The sequence below is a fragment of the Nanorana parkeri genome, unplaced genomic scaffold (genome assembly GCF_000935625.1).
Source record: "Nanorana parkeri isolate BGI_ZX_2015 unplaced genomic scaffold, ASM93562v1 scaffold463, whole genome shotgun sequence".
Classification (NCBI taxonomy): Eukaryota; Metazoa; Chordata; class Amphibia; order Anura; family Dicroglossidae; genus Nanorana; species Nanorana parkeri.
Window position 1 is genome coordinate 737,353 of NW_017306731.1, and position 22,225 is coordinate 759,577.

At 40.9% G+C, this 22,225-nt stretch overlaps 1 protein-coding gene across 1 annotated transcript in view; it reads right to left on the reverse strand.

Annotated features, from left to right (window-relative positions):
• LOC108790310 (cAMP-specific 3',5'-cyclic phosphodiesterase 4D) overlaps positions 1-22,225 on the reverse strand; it is a 276,758-nt gene that overhangs the window by 174,399 nt on the left and 80,134 nt on the right. The window contains exons 4-5 of the mRNA XM_018560539.1: positions 20,022-20,095; positions 12,121-12,170 (exon numbers count right to left, since the gene is read on the reverse strand). Coding sequence (XP_018416041.1) covers positions 12,121-12,170; positions 20,022-20,095 — 124 coding nt within the window. The remainder of the gene's footprint in view (positions 1-12,120; positions 12,171-20,021; positions 20,096-22,225) is intronic.

Below are 22,225 nucleotides of genomic sequence, written 5' to 3' on the forward strand. Positions count from 1 at the left end.
AGCTCATCCCTAGTTTTGGCTATACAAATTCCATTTCCACCTTTGGAAGTGATTAGCATTCATTGTGGTAATGAAGAGGTGCAGTGATGATGTATACATGTGATCATTTTCATGACTCACATTGCAGGTTTTCTTCATTTTTTATGAAGATTTTATTAGGCCTGAAGCCTCAAAATTGTCTCCACAGGAAATTATTATTATTATTATACAGGATTTATATAGTGCCAACAGTTTGCGCAGCACTTTACAAAATAAGGAAGACATTACACTTACAATACAATTCAAGACAAGATGTTAAGGAGGGAAATTCAGTCAGACACCAGGTTGTCAGACTGTAATGAACTGCCCCCCTTTCTGTCGCCCATTGTAACATGATCAGTGAACACTAGCTCTGCCTTTACACACAATACACTGTCCAGGGAAGGGGGGGGGGGGGGGGAAACCCAGGGCCCCTTTTGCAGCAATTACTGCAATTACTTTTGCACAATATTCTAATTATTCAAGTTTCACCTGTATATGCTTCATGTATAGTTGGTGTACATTGCTGGCATATGTTTTAAAAACAAAATACAGCTGCAAAGGTGGAAATGGGCTTTAAGGCTTACTCTAGTTCTTTGTGCTTCTATACTGCATGAGTAGGCTAGCCTATAGGGGAGCTAGGCGTAATAGTCTTTTATCCCAACAAAGCAGATGAGTCTTTTATCCCAACAGCTAAAGCACTGCACATAAATCTAAAACACTTATTGTCCAAAGGAGCAAGGAAAGTAAAGCAGCCAAGCCCTAAATAAGACTTCTACTTCCCAAAAAACGAAGACTTAGATGAGCAAATGAATTACCTCCCTGACCATGATCTCTCAATAAACTGTCCGAACTTTCCAGTGCTAATGTCACGGTCTAGGGACCAGGGCACATGAGCTCCTGTGTTTGCGGAGTTGGTAGGAGTCACAAAGAGGCGGGATATCGGGGATGTAGGTCACAGGGAGAGAGGAACGAATGATCTGTGCGTTCTGAGGACGCACTAGAGGCGCAGAATCTAAGAAGGGCCAGGTATTCGACAGAGCCTCTAGTGGTGAGGATGATTGGCTGCTGGACACCTTCCAGGTTGCGGCCCTCTAGCGCACCCACACAGACGCAAGGGACTAGTTCATGCAGCGGGGAACTGGATACAAACAGGTAGGGAAGAAACTTGTAACCAAGAGGAGGAAGACAGGAAGAGGGAGAGAGAGAGAAAGTCTCAAGCAAAAGTGCAAACGCACAGCAGAACAGCAGAGTATACTGAAGAGAATAGATAAGCAAGGACACTAGGGAAGGGTAAGCGGCTTAGAGGCACACCTAGGAGCAGGAAGGTGCAACGTACAAAAGTAAACGAGATGTGCGTTGCACATGCATACAAAGAAGCAGGATAACAGAGAGAAAAGTACACAAAGAAGCACAAAAGGGATGTATGCACACAGGGGGTGTGCAGACAAGGATGAATCCAACACAGCCACCAGGTTAGAGAGGAGCACAGAAATAAAGGGGTGACAGCAAAGCAAAGGAAGATACACTGGAAGGTAAGTGACGGAGTAGAAGTACAACAAGCAGTAAATAGGAGGCAGCAAACAGACAAAGACTGTAGAGGGAAAACACAGTAGAAGTAAGGCAAAGAAGGCAGTATGGAGAGGCGCACAGGTGAAGGCAATTAAGGAGCAAAAGCAGGGGATAACGCCAAAAAGGGATACTAGCTGGTACAGGGAAGCCAAAGGCGCAGGGATCCAATAGCAAGCGCAATAGCAAGCGCAGGGAATAAGATCCCAGGGTTAGTCAGAGACAGAAGGGGTACGGAACAAGGCATAAGACTTGTTGCTCGCACCAAGAGCAACAAGTGAGGAACTCCTAAATAGGGGAGAAGGAGAGCAGATTGGCTGCAGCCTTGTGAGACACCATAGGCTGACAGCCCAGAAACAGGGAGCATATTGAAAATCCGGCACGGATTTCCGGATATTGTGACAGCTAACCTCTTTAAAAGATATGTGGCTAGTAGCTGTGTTTCTACTAATTTTTTGGCAGTCCCCTGTAAGCCTATAGGGAACTCTATGGCACCAGGATATCCCTGAAAGGTGAGCACAAGAGCAAACAGTGGATGAGCCAGTTGAGTAGCATTTACATAATCCATAAATCTTGCCAAAACTACAATGATAATTATCACTGAAACTGACCATACATTGGTAGATTTGTTTGTGAACATTCAGATGAAAATTTGAGACTTGTAGAATGTTGTTCATAATTGTATTTGATTCTAACATTCAATTTTGGAATGAATGAGATTTCTCGAATAAAAACCACATTCCCCCTTTTAGATTGTAAGCCCTCAGGGGCAGGGCCCTCCTTACCATCTTGTGTTGATTTGTACTGCGATTGTAATGTCTTCCTTATATTGTAAAGCGCTGCACAAACTGTTGGCGCTATATAAATCCTGTATAATAATAAATCACTGTTAAGGTGTTGTTCATTCGAGAAAAGATTCCCTACTCCTTTTGTCACTACAGTCGAAATTGATCCTTGATTTGATCCCATCAACTATTAGAGAATTGAACAATCATTCTGAAAGCAAATGTTACTGGTGTATGGCCAGCGTAACACACAAGCATGATTTGACTGTGTGGACATGTTATTAGATGGGCTTGGACAGTCCAAAACCCTCCTGATTTATGGCACACACTAAGTCACAAACTAAATAAATAAATATACTTGTATGCAACAATGTAAGATAACAATTGCTGTCAGGAAATAAAGGATGACGTATACTGCTGGAAGGTCTATGTAAAGCTCCCGGGGTGTCCGGTTGTGTAAATGAACCTGTCATTGTGCTGCATCCTGAATGATTAGCGTAGATATGGAATGGATTTTTCCACAGAGGGAAACTGTAACTCCACCGAGCTGGTTGGGATGGTTCTGATGTCACAAGCTAGGCGTTGTTAGGTGATAGGAAGAAAACCTGATCTGCGTGTTTATATATTGTCACAATCATGCAGAACAACTGAAAAATGCAGTGATGTAAAATTCACATAGAAGTCATTCAGGAGCCAAAGGACGCGGTCAATATAGCATGAATGCCATCCAAAGGACTGAATTGGACATGCACGTATAGTCTATTATTTAGACAATGGCCCATATTATATTCACGGACAATGTTTGGAAATTGCCATATTTCATTTGGAGGTCAGGATGGTTTGACATTTCCATACAAATCAACAGCACATAATGTAAAGTTATTTGTGCAATGACTGAGCTGTTTTCTGCAAAGGGATTGGGTCTGGATTGCCTTTAATAACCAATCAAATTCCAGATGACATTTTTATAATGCAAATATAATACAAAGAGAATCATCTATGATTTATTCCTGATCTATCTATCTGTCAATTATCTATCCTCTATCAATCAATTATATATCCATCTATGATCTATCCTTTATCCATCTATTATCTATCCTTTATCCAGCTAGCTGTCTGTCTGTCTGTCCGTCTATCTATCTATCTATCTATCTATCTATCTATCTATCTATCTATCTATCTATCTATCTATTATCTATCCTCTATCCATCAATTATATATCCATCTATGATCTATCCTTTATCCATCTATTATCTATCCTTTATCCAGCTAGCTGTCTGTCTGTCTGTCTATCTATCTATCTATCTATCTATCTATCTATCTATCTATCTATCTATCTATCCATCCATCCATCTCTCACAACATTTAGTTGGCTAAAGCACTATGTATTGGAAACAATTCCCATTTATAAAATCTAAAAAACATTTCTCACCCTTTGTTGTATCTCAGTGTTTCTGATCCCTTGTAGTCACCTTTCTATCTACATGCACCTAAGCAATGACGCACTTCTCAGGGGTATCCTAATGGTGACAACAGTGGGCCATGCCTATGTAATGTGTGTTAAAATGGTCACCTGTAGTCTCCTTTGGAAGCCCATGTGACAGTGTGACAATGAAGGAACACAATTAGGAAGTACTGGCACCCATTGTTATCCTATTACTGAAAGTGCCTGAACAAGGACCTTCAAAGTTATACAAACTGAAAATGGTTTTCTACTCAACATTAACATGTGATGTTAAAAACCTGTATGTAAGACTTGATCTATTGATTTATCTACAATACACAGCACACCTATTCTTGTTGGACTATAAGGCAATGTGCTTTCATCACAGTTAACACAGGTTGTGCACTCAAGTGATCCACTATTGGGCAATATGAGCACTGAAGAGCAGGCTGAGTATTACACTTATAAGCGCAGAACAACGCTCACCTTTCCTAAACCCCTTTCTTACCAGTCTGCAGAATGTTTCACTAGGTCTCTGGTTTACTTTGCTTGTTCAGTGATGTAAAGAGTGGTCTAACCCACATATAGTATCAAGCTTCACTCACAAATAGTACAATCCTCGGATATACTACAGGTACTAATATGTTCCAGTCACACAATATACAACACTCTCGATATATCTCAAAGGATACCTCACTATAAAGTTATTACCATACAGATGCACTTTAACGCTGGTTATGGAAGCTGCACATACTAACACTTTCCCTTCACTCCCATGCTGTTCCCCTCCAAAAGATGTGTTGGTGGAGTACTGAACCCATTGATAGGTGAAAAACAACTTGATGTATAATTCTCAAAGGCAGCTTTCTGTCAAACTGGGGGTCTCTAAGGGTCCCTGGAGTGGCCAAAACAATATTTGAAAAGATAAAAGTGATTTTCTGGGAGTGTCTTAGATATGTGTACTGGCAGTGTATAGGAAGTACCGCAGCACAGCGTTTGTTTCAGTTAAGCTGTCTCATGAGCCGGTACAATGCCATTTGCATGTATATGGAAGGCCACAGCCAACCTTCAGACACTGTGCTGAAACTGCCCATCTGACGTCATCTTTAAAGTGTTATGATTAACTGGCTGTCATTTTTAATGATAGATTACACACCCATGCAATTTAAATTGCTATAATTATGCAAATCATTCTTAATTTTCTGTATTGTGTGTTTTTACATCGTTTAGGCGCGTAATTGTCAACACATCGAAAGTGACATATGAATTAGATTTTTTTCTTTTTTATCACTGATGTCAAGTGAATATCTATTTGGTCCTAGTTGGCTGCAAACGTGTGTGCCCCATCAGGAAAAATAGCTAAATTATGGACAATGATGACAAAATAATCCATTATATTTGTTCCAACTATTGGAAATGATTTGTTTTGTGCTTTTTTGCACATTTGTTAATATAAATCTCAAGTTATATCGTCAGTGACTCTAAAGTGATGACGATGGTGGGAACCATCCTTGAACATGAGTGCTCCCTCTAGCCACCTATTACATTCTGTTCCCTTCCCACTCCCTCCCTTAGGCCTTGCTCACACAGGCTTTATCTTGTATAAGTACAATGTGAACAGCAATTTTATACAAAACATTTGCAAGGCTTTCAGCAAAATGCGACCAGTTCTGATGAAGCTTTGAAAGCAGCCAGTTTGCAACCTTCATACTGGAGCTGAAAGTTATACAAGCCAATGATGTGTGAACAAGGCCTTATATACAGCTGCACTTACAGGTGAGTGACAACAACCCTATCCTGAATATAATATGTTGCCTGCAATGTGAGTGGGTTAAGCACTCCCTGTCATCTGGTAGACTTGGAGAACATAGTTATATTAATGCCAATACACATAATAAAAATAAATTACGCAATGAATTATAGATGCAATCCTAATGGTCATCTGGTCCCCTCTTATCCTAAGCTACCCTTACACTTTATACAAGGAGTAGGCAAACTTCGACCCACCAGCTATGGTGCACCTACAAATCCCATCATGCATCTACATTTGGGAGTCATGCCTGCGGCTGTCAGAATCTTGCAATGCCTAATGGGATTTGTAGTTGCACTACAACTGGAGGGCCAGAGTTTGCCCACCCCTGTTTCAGAGGCTTGTTGGACATGCAGGCACAATTCAACCATTCTCAGAACATCAGAAATCCTAAGAGCACTTTGGGGAACCCAATCAACATGAAACTACAAAGTTTGTCAGTGAAGATGAGGGGAAGTCGAGGAGGATGGGTGGAAAAGTTTTAGGGGGTTTAAGGGCAAATCAAGGGCCTATTCACACCAGATGCGTTGGGGCAGCGTTGGCCTTATTTTCAGGACAGCCTGGAAATAATTTGCTTTGTTGCAAATGTACACCATTCACACCACCAAGTTGCAGTGGAAAGTGGTGGTGTGCCTTGAAAAAAAGCACGACATGCAGTACTTTTTTTCAGTGAAGCAGGATGGGATGTGGCGTGGTACAACCTCCTTGCACTCCGCTGTGCCTGTATAACTGAATAAAATATCAACTGTGACATAATTCAATAAAGTAAAAAAAGAAAAAAGTACACAGTGAGATGTGCTGGGATCCGCACATCAGCATTGTCCTGGGCACCACGCACCAGTTGTGCAATTGAGCGCAGTGGCTGGTGTGAATGGGCCCTAACCTGCAAATTATGTTCCATCAGATGTTTGAGATACAGTCAGCATTGGTGCTTTGCTTGCATTGGTGTTCTCTCTAATGATCTGCAAAATTCTGTCTCTTTTATATTATATAAATACGCACTAGTATGCAGGTGAGATAGGGACCCTTGATTGTAAGCTCCTTGAGGGCAGCGAGTGATGTGAATGTGCAATATGTAAAGCACTGCATGAATTGTCAGCGCTATATAAATACCAGTAATAATAATAATAAAAATGCCACTAATCACATTGTAAAGAAAAATATGTTGGCCTACCAATCACCAATCTCTGCTATCCCTGTAAACCTGGTGAAAGAAACTGTTTCTGTATCATTTTGCTGCCATCTAGTGGATAAAAAAGGGTACATGACACAATTTAATACTGTACTGCTTTTGACCAGAAGGGAGCATATCACTCAAAAGTTTGCCCTGAAAAATGAACTGTGAAAAATTAAAAATATCACCTATATAGTAATTTACTGTTCTGCTGCAAGGTCACTAATCACAAACTGATGTATATAACAGGAACATTTTTGGAAAATGTATAGCCACCGAGCAAAGGAGAGACTCCAGCCACACGGCTAAACAGTTGAACTATACAGTACTGTGCAAAAGTTTTAGGCAGGTGTGATATAATGCTGTAAAGTAAGAATGTTTAAAAAAAAAAAAAAAGTGTTAATAGTTTATTTTTATCAATTACCAAAATGGAAAGTAAATGGACAGAAGAGAAATCAAATCAATATTTGGTGTGACCACCTTTTGCCTTCCAAACTGCTTCTGTTTTTTTCTAGGTACACTTGCACACCGTTTTGAAGGAACTCAGCATGTAGGTTGGTCCATACATCTTGGAGAACTAACCACAGACCTTCCGTGGATGTCGGCTGCCTTAAATCCTTCTGTCTCTTCATGTAATCCCATACAGACTCCATGATGTTGAAATCAGGGCTCTGTGGGGGCCAAACCAACACTTTCAGGACTCTGTGTTCTTCTTTACACTGAAGATAGTTCTTAATGACATTGGCTGTACGTTTGGGGTCATTGTCCTGCTGCAGAATACATTTGGGGCCAGTCACACGCCTATCACATGGTATGGCATGATGGATAAGAATCTACTTGTATTTCTCAGCATTGGGGACACCCTTGATCCTGACCAAATCGCCAACTCCATTGGCAGAAATGCAGCCCCAGACTTGCAAAGAACCTCCAACATGCTTCACTGTTGCCTGCAGACAGTAATTATTGTACCGCTCTCTAGCCCTTGGGTGAACAAACTGTCTCCTGCTACAGCCTCAATGTAAATCTTAGGAATAACTCACCCTAACCTATCCAAACAAGAGTCTAGTAGACATCCCGTATATGATAAAGTTTGAAACACGAAATGAAAAAATGATAATATAAGAAATAACTATAAGAAATTATAATATAATAATAAGAAAAATGGTCCAGTAAATGGGAATTCTGGGGGCGCTGCCTGATCCGTACCAGAGTCAATAGAGTACCAAGTTTGCTCATCACTGAGCGCGGTCGCAAATTCGTCGCTGTCGTCACTTTCAGTGTCTGGTGACGAATTTCCCAACGAATCGCTATTGCTCAATTCTGCAAGTAGTTCTAATTTACTATCGCTGTTTTCTACCTGGTCTAAAACCGCTTTTGACCTAACGGGGCGCTTTTTGGATGCCATGGATGTTCTCAAGTTTCCAGGCAGAAAGAACAGTAAAAGTGCAGGCAGGGCACTGGACAAAGCTCTAGGGACAAAATTGAAGTGAAATGGTTTGATACAGAAATGTAATCATAGAAGATTCCATTGTATTCTGTGTATTCTGTGTATATTGCATGTTTTCACTTTTGAATTTCCCACCGGCTCCGCCCCCCGCTGTGACAAAAACGAAACTAAAAGTCGGGTGGCGGCATCGGCTGGCGCACACAGCAGAGGACACCGCGTGCTCGTAGCGACAAGGTAAGTGACACTTTTGTGTAATCCCGAGTGTGCCTCGGGGTTACCGCTATTGGTACTGAAAATGAACCCCGAGCCACACTCGAGAATACCGCCAGGGAGGTTAAACATTGTGTGCAAGTGTACTTAGAAGAATTGATGCTGTTTTGAAGGTAAAGGGTTGTCACACCAAATATTGATTTGATTTGGTTTTATCTTCTGTTCATTTAATTTCCATTTTGTTAATTGTTAAAAATAAACTATTAACACTTATTTCTGAAAGCATTCTTTACAGAATTTTTTCACACCTGCCTAAAAATTTTGTACAGTACTGTATATTTACTGTCTTATTTGCCAAAAGATCTGGATGTTTGTTCAGCCCATGATTAAGACACCTCAGCCACACTGCACAGCCAGGAAGATCACTCTACTACTTTCTGTTTCACCTTTAACACTAGCCCTAACCCTAAGGATGGGTTCACACCTGGGCGTACTATAGACATTTTTTTTTTAGCTTGCTTTTTAGCACGTTTTTTCGTTCAGTGAAACGCGCGTTTGACGCTCGTTTTTATACCTCCCTGGCGGTATGATTTTTTATTTATTTTTCCTTTTATTTTCTATCTTTTTTAAAAAACTTTCAAACTTGCTGCCGGTTCCGCCCCCCTGCGACGCGGCCGCTCGCAAGGGACGGAGCCGGAAGACGGCAGCAGCCGGAGGACAAGGTAAGTCCTACGCTGTATTCCCAAGTGTGGCTCGGGGTTACCGCTTTGTGAACCCCGAGCCACACTCCGCAATACCAATGGATAAGCACGGAAAAAACGCTCCAAAAGAAGCTCCTGTACTTGTTTGGGCGCAGAGCATTTTTCAGTGCGTTTCTACGCGCTGAAATACGCCCAGGTGGGAACCATGCCCATAGGCAATTATGGCATTTCCCTTGCTGCGCGTTTTTCAGCGCTTCGATCAGCGCTGAAAAACGCCCAGGTGTGAACCAGCACTTAAAGGATGGAGGAGACATAGAAAGCTGGAAGCAGAAGTGTATCACCTGCCTGGTTATGCAGTATATCAAAACTGTGTAAATCACAAAACCTTAATTGGTTGCCATGGTGATTCAAACCCCTTATGTTATATACATGACTGAATTACTTATATCCCTTATCCTACTTATATCTTGCTTATATCCTATATTATTTATATCCTTTAGAATGCAAGCTCTTATGAGCAGGTTCCTTTTAACCCTCTTGTATTAAATTGTATTGTAAGTATACTCCCTGTAAAGCGCTGTGCAAACTGTTGGTGCTATATAAATCCTGAATATTAATAATAATAATAATAATGATAACATTGACTTGCAAAATGCTCAAGGAATTTTTCTGCAGCAGTAACCTATATGTTGTTGGCAATACTGCTTTCTACACATAATTTTCTAATACCACGGGAGAAGTTTGTTTTTTTATTCATGGCAAGAAAGAAATTCTTATTTACTCAAAATAATAATGCGATCGGAAAATGATGACATACTCAGAGAAATTATTCTACGCAGACAAACAGGAAATTCCCAATACAATGTATAACCAGTCCATTAACTACTACTACAATTACTATTATTTCTAATAATTAATACCACCAATAAATGCAGGGACAACTATATTATAAACCAGACACAATTAATTCTCTATGTTAATGAACAAACATAAATATAAAACTGTAAACGTAAAATGAGCTAGGTATTTACTGAATCCCAATCAAAGAATTAAAATGTATGTTTGTTAGTGTTAAGCCTCATTCACATGGACATGCAGAGTCGTACAGTGTGCACGTCTGTGCATAAACCTGTGCCCGGGAGAGACAGGTATTGCATGAAGTCACCTGTACAACACAATGACAGGATGCGGCTGCATGCTAGTAAATACTGATCCGAAATTTTGTATATCTGTAGAGGTGCCACTGCCGGAAGCATCTGTGTGAATGAAGCCTTAAGGTGGAGAAAGGTTAAAACACCTATCAGGTTGTGTTTTGCTGTCTGTGTCTTGCTGGGGAGATTTCCTTACACTTTCTGTCCTGGAGACACAACAGGAAATGAGAGGAAATATCTCTAAAGTGAATGCAATTCAAATTTAAAGAAGAACTCCAACTTTCTCTTTAAGAAAGTTGTCATAGGTGTCCCAATTGAAGGATTTTCTTTTATGTCCTGCTCTGGTGACAACTCTAACATTTTGGATTTCACTTTGTCTGATTGAAAATGCTCCCCAGTACAAATAGGGGTTTGACTCTCTACTGCTGTACTCCACAGCACATAGTCTTCCCTTCATGCATATCGGGTATACAGTATGGGGGACAGATTCCAAAGTAAACTAGTCCTTCAGAAAAAAACTATAATTGGAGACATACATTTGTTGTCACGATTGACATCTTCCAAAAAATGTTTGTTGCCTGGCTATCTTGATAATTCTGTGGCTTCTGTACTTTGACTCATTGCGGTTGATTTACTAAAGACAAACAGGTGCTTCTCTTTGCAGGGGAATTTTCCCTTAGCTTACTGAATGTGGTGAAATTTCACTTTGCTACGAATATCCAATCATGTGCATGAAAAAGAGAAAAAAGGTATTTTTGCTTGCACGTGATTGGATGATGGAAGTCACCAGAGTTTTACCTCATTCATCAAGCTAAGGGTAAATTCCTTTGCAAAGTGAACAGCCTATTTGTCTTTAGTAAATCAATCCCATTGGCCCAAAACATTTATAAAATGAGAAGTGACACTTGTAGCACATTTATTTGGCATTAGTGACTCAGAACAAATGAATGCCAGAGGCCAGAGTACTTCGGTCACCACAAGTTTACTTTATGGCTATCAAGTTTTCACAATGCATGTTAAAACAGAAATTGTATAATCCGTATGCATCCCTAAAATGGTCACAAAACGTAACCCTCTGTCATTTTAAGAAAATACATTTGTCAGTTTCTGCCCTTGCAAGTGATCATGCTTTACTTATATCATTCCTAGGAAGGCCTTAAAGCAGAACTCCAGGCAAAAGTGTTCTTAGCCCTTGCAGTGGGGCTAACTCTCACACTGCAAGGATTAAGTGCTTGTTTTTGTCCAGGTACTAAAAAAAAAGTTATACTCAACCGAACCATGGAACTGGCTGGCTGCTACTTCGGTCCCTGAGAGATATTATGTCCCTCGGCGTCCTCACGTCCTAAACATGTATAGAACATGATGACTCACAGGACCTGTTAGCATGATGTATTGGAGGCACAAGGACATAAGCACATATTGAGTGAGGGTGTGATGTACAGCACATGTCCGGCTTTAATTCTTGGCTGTTTTTCCACTGCAAGCTACCTATATAACTTGAACTCCATTAGCATAGAACTAAACTACTATAATTCAGATTTAGTGTATGAAGTCTGCAGTAACCATATGTGAACATTACTCTTCCCAGTGACATCAGATCTCATGTAATCCCATACAAGCAGGCAATATGTTCCAGTGCTGACATACCTCCTCCAGGCCCATACAGCACCTGAGTCACAGATGATATGGTGAAACACTGTGCTGTATTCTGTTGAAACTTTCAGGCTGGACTTACTAATACTTTGTTCAAAATCATACATACTTCACAACAATTTATATATTTTTATAGCCAAAACTGTAAAATCACAAACCTGGTATGCTTGCTTTATTGATGGATGGTTGGTTACACATTGTGGACCGTCTAGAAAAAGGTAACAAAACCATTTATGAGACACAGAGAAAATAACAGAAAATACTTTGAAAGTGTGAAGAAATAAATGACCATTCAATGTAGAGTTTGCCTCCCATGCAAGGTTACAGTGCAATCTGCTGGCCACAGTTCACATATTGATCTGCTGTGGGAATCTTTGTCTAAGAATGGCAATTGGCAATGCAAGAGATGTGCCCAATTCAAGTATTGCTTGTGAGGTTCTGCGAAAAGCTTGGCCGAATACGGCCTTCCTAGAGGATGATCCGGAACATTTCTGAATATCAGAAATGGAGCTACTTTTTCTGCAAACCTTTTGTCTATAAGTATACTGTCTTTTTTCCCCTCAAAGACAGAACAATCAGCATAGGAATTAAGTCCCATTATTTGCATTTTTGTGTAAAGTCTTTCTCCATTAACACAAATGTATACGGGACCTTTTCACGTAAAAGAGTTTTACTGCAGCTGGCACATTAGATTGCCTTCATCTACCCACATTTACCAGGAACATTCACTGGTATTTATAACACTGTCAGGAGAATGTTAAGGAATCTTTAAAAAATCTGCAGCAAATGAAAACTTACAGAATAAATGTAATTGTATAACAATAGTTTCAGGCAAGACCAGAACATATGGAAGATGGTACCCTGATCTGAGTTGCATTGCCAACAACAGTTAAAGGAATTGAAAGATGCAAAACCTTCTGACATTGTTTTGAAACATTTCACCTTGGTTGTGAAAGACATCTGTAGGCCATTCTCAAATAGCATCAGGTACGGGGCTTTGAGTTCCTGTTATGGAAATGTGTCCATAGAGGATAGATAGGGAGTGCTGAAGAGGGCTTGTGTCGGTACAGAGCTGTTCAGAGCTGGATAAAGAAAGACACCAGTGAAGGCAGTGTACTTAAATGCCTGAGTTGTGGTGCTTTCCAAAAATGTCGGTCATATATGACATCTTTTTTCATTAGATCTTATATTGGAGCCAATATCTGCATTGGGTAAAGGGCGAGGCTAAGGTTTTCCTTTTCGTGTGCAGGAACCTTAATGGGCTATCATAAGTTTCAAGAGCGAATCCCAGGTTTTCAATAACTGGATATAAAGGAAAAATAGCACATGCTTTGAAAGATGGTCCAGGAGTGTGGAGACACACCAGGGTGCACTATTTAATGCTGGAGGAGGCAACTTGTTTAATTGTAATCCATTGTTTGAGGTAAGCATGTCTGCTTCAATCATGGAGCCTTACCAAGAAGCAAGCAGAGTGATTGTCTATATCGGGCAGGGCAATATCTACACTAGGGCCTGGGTAAACTTAAAAGGAGTTAAACTTAGATCTTGCACATTGTTTAGTGAATAAAGCATTAACTTGTTTTAGTAGGAAAAAGAGATATGAATCAGTAGAGCTTGGAGAAGATACAGAAATTTAGGAAGGGTCGCCACCTTGATTATAATGTAGAAAGAGTCACTCGCGCTGCAGCTTGATTTCAGTCAATGTTTTTGACCTCTGTAGTATCACATCACATTAGCGACATTTCGGAACCACATGGTTCCTCCCCTTCCTTGCCTGAGGAAGGAACCATGTGGTTCTGAAACGTCGCTAGTGTGATGTGACACAACAGAGGTCAATAAATATTGACTGAGATCAAGCTGTAGTGCGAGTGACTCTTTCTTCGTTGTACATTGATTTGCGGAGGCATCTGCTGTCACTTCGGCACACACCTGATTCTCAAGGGTATTGTCCGGAGTGCGATGGGTCCCATTTCAATATTAAACTGCCATCTTGATTATGTTACAGGGCCCAAACCACAAGAACATCCCTGACTGCCACTTCATGAGAGTAGTCTGACTTTTCGCAGAAGGGGTGGGAAGTTGAGTGTAAAGGTGTGTTTTAAATTGGGTGTTATGAGGATGCCTAAATACTTAATGTCCAGAGAGGTCCATTTGAATTCAAAGTTGTTTAATCTGGTGGACAGGAATAGCTATCCCCATGGCTTCAGATTTGTAAAAGTTAATTTTCAGGTTGGAGAGTTCCCCATATTCCCATATGAGGTTGGAAAGAGAGATGGCTAGATTGGTTAAGGAGAACATTAACTGGTCTGCATATGCTGAATTTTTGTATTGCTTGTCTACAGTATTTCCAATTATCCTACATTTTAGATAGGACGCCTCTAGAGTTTGTAAGGGGCATAAAAAGACTCTGTTAGCCTTGACCAATGCTGTGGGGAAAGAATAAATGGTGGCAATCCACTTTAACTGTTTCTCTCCAAGGCCAATATGTTTTAGATATAATGTTCAGTGCTGAAAAAGCATTTAATATAGCAATTACTCCCTAACATACCTTCAAATGCTTAAAATTCCTAAAGAAGGTCATCAATTTTAAAAATGCCCAAAAAACTATGGACAGCCAAGTATTTTAAATGGACTCACCATAATTGAATTAGTCATAGCAACACTGTAGTCCACCTTAATGACTGTAGTCCACTGCCCCTTGGCAAAAGTGGAAAACTTAAAGGTATATATGCTTCTACTTATTTAATAATATCAATAATCATATCAATAAGGAAATAGTGCTTTTATTTGGGGGTTAAAAATTATTATACAGGTTTTATATAGATCAAACCGTTTGTGCTGTGTGGCAATGAGTTGTTTGGGAGTAATAGTCCAGCAGTTAGGTTGAAGAGGGATAGACTTCAGGAATCTCCAAAAGGCAGACAGAGTAGGAGATAGCCGGGCAGGTAGGGGTAGGGAGTTCCAAAAGATGAGAGACTGTAGAGAAGTCTTTGAGGTGAGCATGGAAGGAGTTGACGATGGAGTTAGCGAGTAGGAAGTCTAGGGAAGAGCGGCGGGGACGGTTAGGGTGATACTTTACACGAGGTTGGAGATACAGCCAGGGGCAGAGATAGGATGGCTTTGTAAGTGGTTGTTAATCTTTTTAATTGTATTCTTTGGGCTACTGCAAGTCAGAGGAGGGGTTGCAGATACCGAGCGGTTGGTGAGATGGATGAGTATAAATATTGTATTATACAGTTTACATAAAACTGTACGGCCACAATCTGTGGTCTAGGGGGGGAGTAAAAGTAGCCCTTGTTGGCATACAAATGGTGTCCATACGTGGCCTAGGCATTGGGTTAATGCAGTGAAACTGACTAGTTGATAATTGATGTCATATAGACTATAACACTTATATATATTGGTCACTAGGTGGCACTACAGGCCATGCGAGTGTTTAATTCTACAAAACATCTGCACTAAACTAGAGAACAAGCCAAACATCCAAAAATACCCTGCCATATCAGTCTGTGCTGCTTTATATGCAGGGATGAAGGACACAGGGAATTCTACTTTGTTTCTGCTGGACTGGAAGACACAACAGCAGTACAACCAAAATATCCACTCTGTCCCATGTGTATAAAAACATCAATATTGCTGCAGCCTAACAGGGTGATACAATTTATTTATTACTCTGTATAAAATTAACATAATCACACACTACAAATGTGACAAAACTTTGTCTATGTACATGTCAATGTATGTCTGTCTGGTAAATTTAGTTGATGCACATCTCCTTTCCACTTTTATAGTATGAGGTACACTGGGTTATTTTGCACACTTGGGGTTAAGATTGCTTTTGCATTTACAGCTGGTCCTGTATACTTATTATATACTTGCTGTATACCATAAGTTTCTAAAATAGGAAGATAGGTTATCCTTCAAATCTGGCTTCCAGTAATGCCCTCTCCAAAGCTGCAATCAAAAGCATATTGTTGCTGTCAGGGAGATATCTGCCAATTCACACATGACTTCAATGAACATTCAATGACTTGAGGAAAAAGCACTGAACAATCATGGTGATTAACCACACTTACCCGTCAACCCTCGTCTAATAAGGCAGCTTTGTTGGCTAGCAAGGCACTTTCAATGGACAAAGGACTGGCTGTGAAGGTGGGCAGGGTCTTTGTTTCCCATAATGATTATACAGGTAGAGGACAGGTTCATTTTAGGGCTCATTCACGCCAGCCAGCACACATGGCCTGGTGTACGTGGTGTAGGCGAAGTTAAGGGCAGCACAATACGTTTTTACAACACATCACACTGCTTACTTTTTTTTCTCTTTCTTCTTAATTTTACTGCAGTGCAACGCACCTTACCCCATTTTTGTGGTGTGAACAGGACACGGAGAACAAATATTTTCTATGTGCCCTTGTGTTGGGCCTGTGCTGATTTATGCAGATGAATGCAGCTCAACGGATATAATGTAAACGAGCCCTTAAATTACTGACATGGACATAATATCCACATAAGACATTTAAAAAATTTTTTTTTAAAGTCAGGCCACGAGAATAACAAAAAAAATGAACTTGAAACAAGGAAAGTTTCTTCTCCAGACAGATTTTGCCTGTTGACATTGGCGGGGTAGAACCTGCCCAGGGCAGCTTTAACAAACAGGTTTACTTTCTTTAGCATTGCAGGATTTTTTGGGAAGTGTGGGAACTGTTATTTTAACCATGAAGCCACACATTTTCCATTGAGTTAAGATTACACTAACAAAAGTGTGCCTGTTCCAGAATGGGAAAAGTTGGGGATATAACAAACAATGCTAAGGAACTGTTTTAATGTGCAGTATATGTAAACGATGATTGGGGAGGGTTTGACAGTGGGCAGTATGTAAAGGAGTGTGGAGAGTATTACAGTGAGCAGTATGTTCAGAAGAGCAGTGCAGGGGGTGTGATAGTGGACAGTATGTGAGGGAGAGAAGTGCAGAGGGCATGAAAGAGTGCAGTATATGCAGGAGAGGAATATAGGAGATGTGATAGATGACAGTATGTGAGCGAGAGAAGTGCAGAGGGCATGATAGAGGACAATATATGCAGGAGAGGAGTGTAGGAGGTGTGATAGTGGACAGTATGTGAGGGAGAGAAGTGCAGAGGGCATGAAAGAGGACAGTATATGCAGGAGAGGAGTGTATGGGGTGTGATAGTGGACAGTATGTGAGGGAGAGAAGTGCAGAGGGCATGAAAGAGGGCAGTATATGCAGGAGAGGAGTGTATGGGGTGTGATAGTGGGCAGTATGTGAGGGAGAGAAGTGCAGAGGGCATGAAAGAGGGCAGTATATGCAGGAGAGGAGTGTATGGGGTGTGATAGTGGGCAGTATGTGAGGGAGAGAAGTGCAGAGGGCATGAAAGAGGACAGTATATGCAGGAGAGGAGTGTAGGAGGTGTGATAGTGGACTGAATGTGATGGAGAGAAGTGCAGAGGGCATGAAAGAGGGCAGTATATGCAGGAGAGGAGTGTATGGGGTGTGATAGTGGGCAGTATGTAAGAGAGAGGAGTGCAGAGAGCATGAAAGAGGGCAGTATATGCAGGAGAGGAATGTAGGGGGTGTGATAGTTGGCAGTGAGGGAGAGGAGTGCAGAAGGCATGAAAGAGGGCAGTAAATGCAGGAAAGGAGTGTAGGGGGTGTGATAGTTGGCAGTGAGGGAGAGGAGTGCAGAAGGCATGAAAGAGGGCAGTATATGCAGGAGAGGAGTGTAGGGGGTGTGATAGTGGGCAGTATGTGCAGGATCGCCCCTCCTACGTTCTTGGGGCTTTGTCAGATCCTTAAGGATCCTTGAGGATCTGACGAAGCCCCAAGAACGTAGGAGGGGCGAAACGCGTCATACAGTTACGGGATGCTAGCTTGACTAACTGCATGTCGGACACCTGACCAGTTGGCGTGGACAAACTAAATTACAGGGGGAAAAAAAGGGTTTTTTTGCATTTGATCGAGAAACACCCTTGGAAACAAACACAGGGATTGTCCAAAATCGTGGTCTATACAGGAGGATTTAATCTCGAGGATCACTTGAAAAGTCTGATACTGGACTATAATGAAAAATATCAGCTAAAAATTCAAGTGGACAAGAGCCTAACGTTTCAGATTGACCGGTTGCAGTACCAAGGAAACGTGAGTAGATGTTACTCGAGTTGAAGCATATCACACACAGATTGGAGGTATAATCCCCTTGTGTGATCATAACTCAGCGGCAACCAAAATATATATATACTCACCGGGTCATATATCACATACCATATACTTAGCTATATCCTACTTGAATTCCTACAATCAAGATAACATCATATATACACACCTCCCTTACTCCAAGACATGAACACCCAAGAATTGGACTTAATATCAAGGAACATTGCTTTTTGAGTTAAGTCAGGCAGTTCATATAATTTATTGGATATACCTTCCTCATCCATCAAAGTCCCCCCTTTTTTCTACCCGTTTTTCCTCCATTTGAGGACCACCATATGGCATAAATTGCGCTGATCAGCTAGCTCCCCTGTGTGTTTGAATAGTGGCATGTATGTATGGATTGTTGCAATAATCTTTTATTGACGTTGTAGGTGGTGGGTTTTGTACTGTGCATTTGCTTTAAATATGAGAATATATTGTTATTTAATAAAACTTTTTGATACTACTATTTAACTCTCCGACCCTCGTTTCATAGCTGCACTTAGTTCTTAACCACCTTGGTTAGAACAGACTGTTCCAATTATTGTTTCCTCTGAGCAGCTGAGGGTTGTTTGCTAGTCAGTGAGAGAAAATCAGGTCACATCTGACCAATCAAGTGAGTGGAACTCTGGATACACCTTCTCCTTTTTTTTATGGAGCAGTATGTGCAGGAAGGAGAGGAGTGTAGGGGTGTAACAGTGGGCTGAGGACTGGACATTGACTGGTTATCACTCTTGCAGAGGAATGGGTGCTGGGTGGTTAATGCACTGCTTGCTTTATACCTAGTGCATGAACGGTTCTAATAGGTTATATCAACTGACCACTGAACTCTGTACGCAGGGCTCTATATGACATACTTCTGACCACTGCACTATGTACACAGGGCTGTATATGACATATTCCTAACCAGTGCACTCTGTAAGCTGGGCTGTATATGACATACTCCTGACCTCTGCACTCTGTAAGCTGGGCTGTATATGAAATACTTCTGATCACTGCACTCTCTATGCTATATTTTACAACAGCTGCTGGTTGCTTAGTAGTCTCTGACTTTGTTAATTAACTTCTTCTTCGAGACAGCTGTGTGCAGAAAAGTTTTGGAAAAGTTTTATTTTCTTACAAGTGATTGTGCTGAGAATTGCATGCGTCTGTTAGACTCTCACTTGTGGCACAGTAATTAAATGTCATATGTTACCATCTACGCAGTGAGTGGGCTCAGGTTTTAAGCTATACCTACTGTTAGCGCCATTTTGTCACACACTCAATTGACTGCAGCAGGCACAGTGAACCCCCTCATTTATCTCCTCTAGGCACCCAAGGCTGAACCCCCCTTCCCTGTAAAAAACAATATCTACTATGGATAGGGTTGAAAGAAACGTTTTTTTCCATAGAAAGCCACAATACACCACTGTAAAGATGCCCATACACCTGCCGATTATTGTACGATAATCGCGGGAAATCCCGCAATCGTACGATAATCGGCAGGTGTATGGAAGGCGTGCGACCGTTTCTACTGTACGGTCGCACGTCTTTTGTCTTACGAGCATGTTTGAAAACCAGCCGAGAATCGTACGATTTTCGGCATGTTTGTGGCATGCTCGTAAGACAAATGCCGCACGGGCCCGTGTGCGCAAGCATACACTGCCTGTTCAGCATTGCTGTCATCGGAAGCCTGCCCCTCAGCGGGGCGGGCTTGCGATGATCGCAAGTACGATCTTCCTGTCCAAGATGGGCAGATCAAACTTTTCCCTTACTTACCTTACAACCATCGCAAGACAAATGGTTGTTAGGTGTGTGGCCAGCTTTACATGAGAGTCCATTACAACTTACTGGCAAGTCTCTAATACTTACTTGCTGGGCGCTCGATCTTGCAGGTTGGTTATTGCAGCAAAGTTATTCCTTACAGTACGCAGACTGGCCAGTACCTTAAAAACAAACACAGCTATTAAGTACAGTATCCAACTGTCACTTATACACACATCCACATTCATAAATATACTGTATATTCAAATGTGCAATGAATTGTATTTTTGGCTTAGTCATTTAAGGGGAATGTTGTTGGGCTAGGAAATATAAGTGGTATGTGCTGTTTTCATATCAGAAGAAAGAAAAGTGGCTGATATACTGCATGTATATATATATATATACCATAAATCTGAAATTCTGTATACTGTAACTATTAAAATATTACACATTACTTTGCTGGAAACATTGCACAATTGCACTGTGGGTAAACTCTAGCTTTATTAGGAACCAAGCCTTTATCCCTATATATTCTATATTTCCTATGATTTGCAGGGACAGGTAACTGCATAGCCAACATAGGCTGTGCCTTAGTGCAACACGACTCAGACATGTTGCTCTTAGTGAAACATATATAATAAAAATGTTTTCAGACTGCCATTTTCCTTGTGTCCCTGCACAGTTTTGGTTGTTGGGGGAGTACTCCATATTTACAGGTCACGCACTCTCTGTCTGTACACTTTGATCTGATCTGCTAGCATAGAAGAAATACAGTTTGTCCTGCTCTCCTGATTGTCGGTTCTAGGTGTACAGAGGTCTTAGGTGCGCCTTTTGTGGCAATGATGGCTAATCTTGTTAGTGTAATTCTAGGGAGAGCCAACTGAATGGAGTATGAGAGCGCAAGATATTTGGTTTAGTGCGGCAGAACATATAAATCCAGCCCTTATGAACAGGGAACTGTAAAAAGGCTCCAATTAGGGCAGCATCATTACTGTTTTACAGAACTACTATTACCAGTAATGTGTAGACACTGAAAAATGTCATGGATTTAAGTGCTGGAACAGGAATACAAAGCAGCCATGGTATATATAGCAAACCAGCCTCACAAAAAGGAAATCAATAGGATGGCATTAGTATTAGCTGTTTTGTTGGCCAGTTGCAGAAACTGTAGAGCATTTGTAACATTAAAACTAGGGATGTTCAGATACCAGGTTCCGTACTCGGTACAAGTACAGATACTTTTCCAACTCCAAGACTAGACTAGAGAAAAACTCAAAAGATAAGAGGCAGCTGTCATTAAGGGGCATTAGCTACGGGGCTCTTTGTGCATCTCTGTTTTGATGTATGATTTGTTTTATATAAATATATACAGTATATTCAGGATGCACAGATACCATTTTTTCCCGACCAAGTAGAAGTACCAATACTTGTCCAAGTACTCACAGATACAAGTACTGATACATTTTTGTTTAGTGTCATGTGACAGTTTTTCAAAAACAATACAGACTAATGATTTCAGGACAGTGTTGGAGCGCCAGAGCCAGGTCCCAGCTGCAACCGCTGCAACCCTGTTAGTTCTCGTGAAAATGGCAAGTACCGTCACTGGTATCTGAACTGGTATCTGAACATCCCTAAAAAAAGAGTAAGATGAGCACTACAAAAGAGTTTGCTCCAAACAATACTCTCAGACACACCAGTGGCACCTGCTAGAATTGATGGGCATGACCAATTGTGGTTGCAGGGACCATCCGCCTAAAATGGATATTTGAGCATTAGGTTTCGTATAGCTTTTAGGTGGCGAGATCTCTGCAGCCTTAATCTGGACAACTACCATACTTAAACAAAGGCTAGTTATACCCACTCTCCTTGCTGGTATTTTTTGCTTTATTATATATTTTTTTAATATATTAACAAACATGCAGCAGGGACAAATTTCCAAAACCCAAGCTGTCCCTGAAATCAGAGCATGTTATAAGCAAGGGTCATAGCTCTAGGCACGTGTTCAGCAGCTTAGTGTCACAGGAATGATACGTTTCCAGACTGATAAAATGTTGGCAGGTCAGAATATTGCATATTGGAGAGGGGTGAAGGTTTGTGTATGTGTACAGACATGAACAATGCAAAGCCATGGGACCTCTCTAGAGAATATTGAAGAGATGCATTTGCATGTGGTTAAAAAGAAACAAATATTTTTGTGTATTACTATTTTATTGCCACCAGTAACTCTCTCTGAATGTAATTCTGGCCACACACATAACAACAAAGTGATGACTGATCATAGATTCCACTATCTTGAACAATCTACCCCTTGC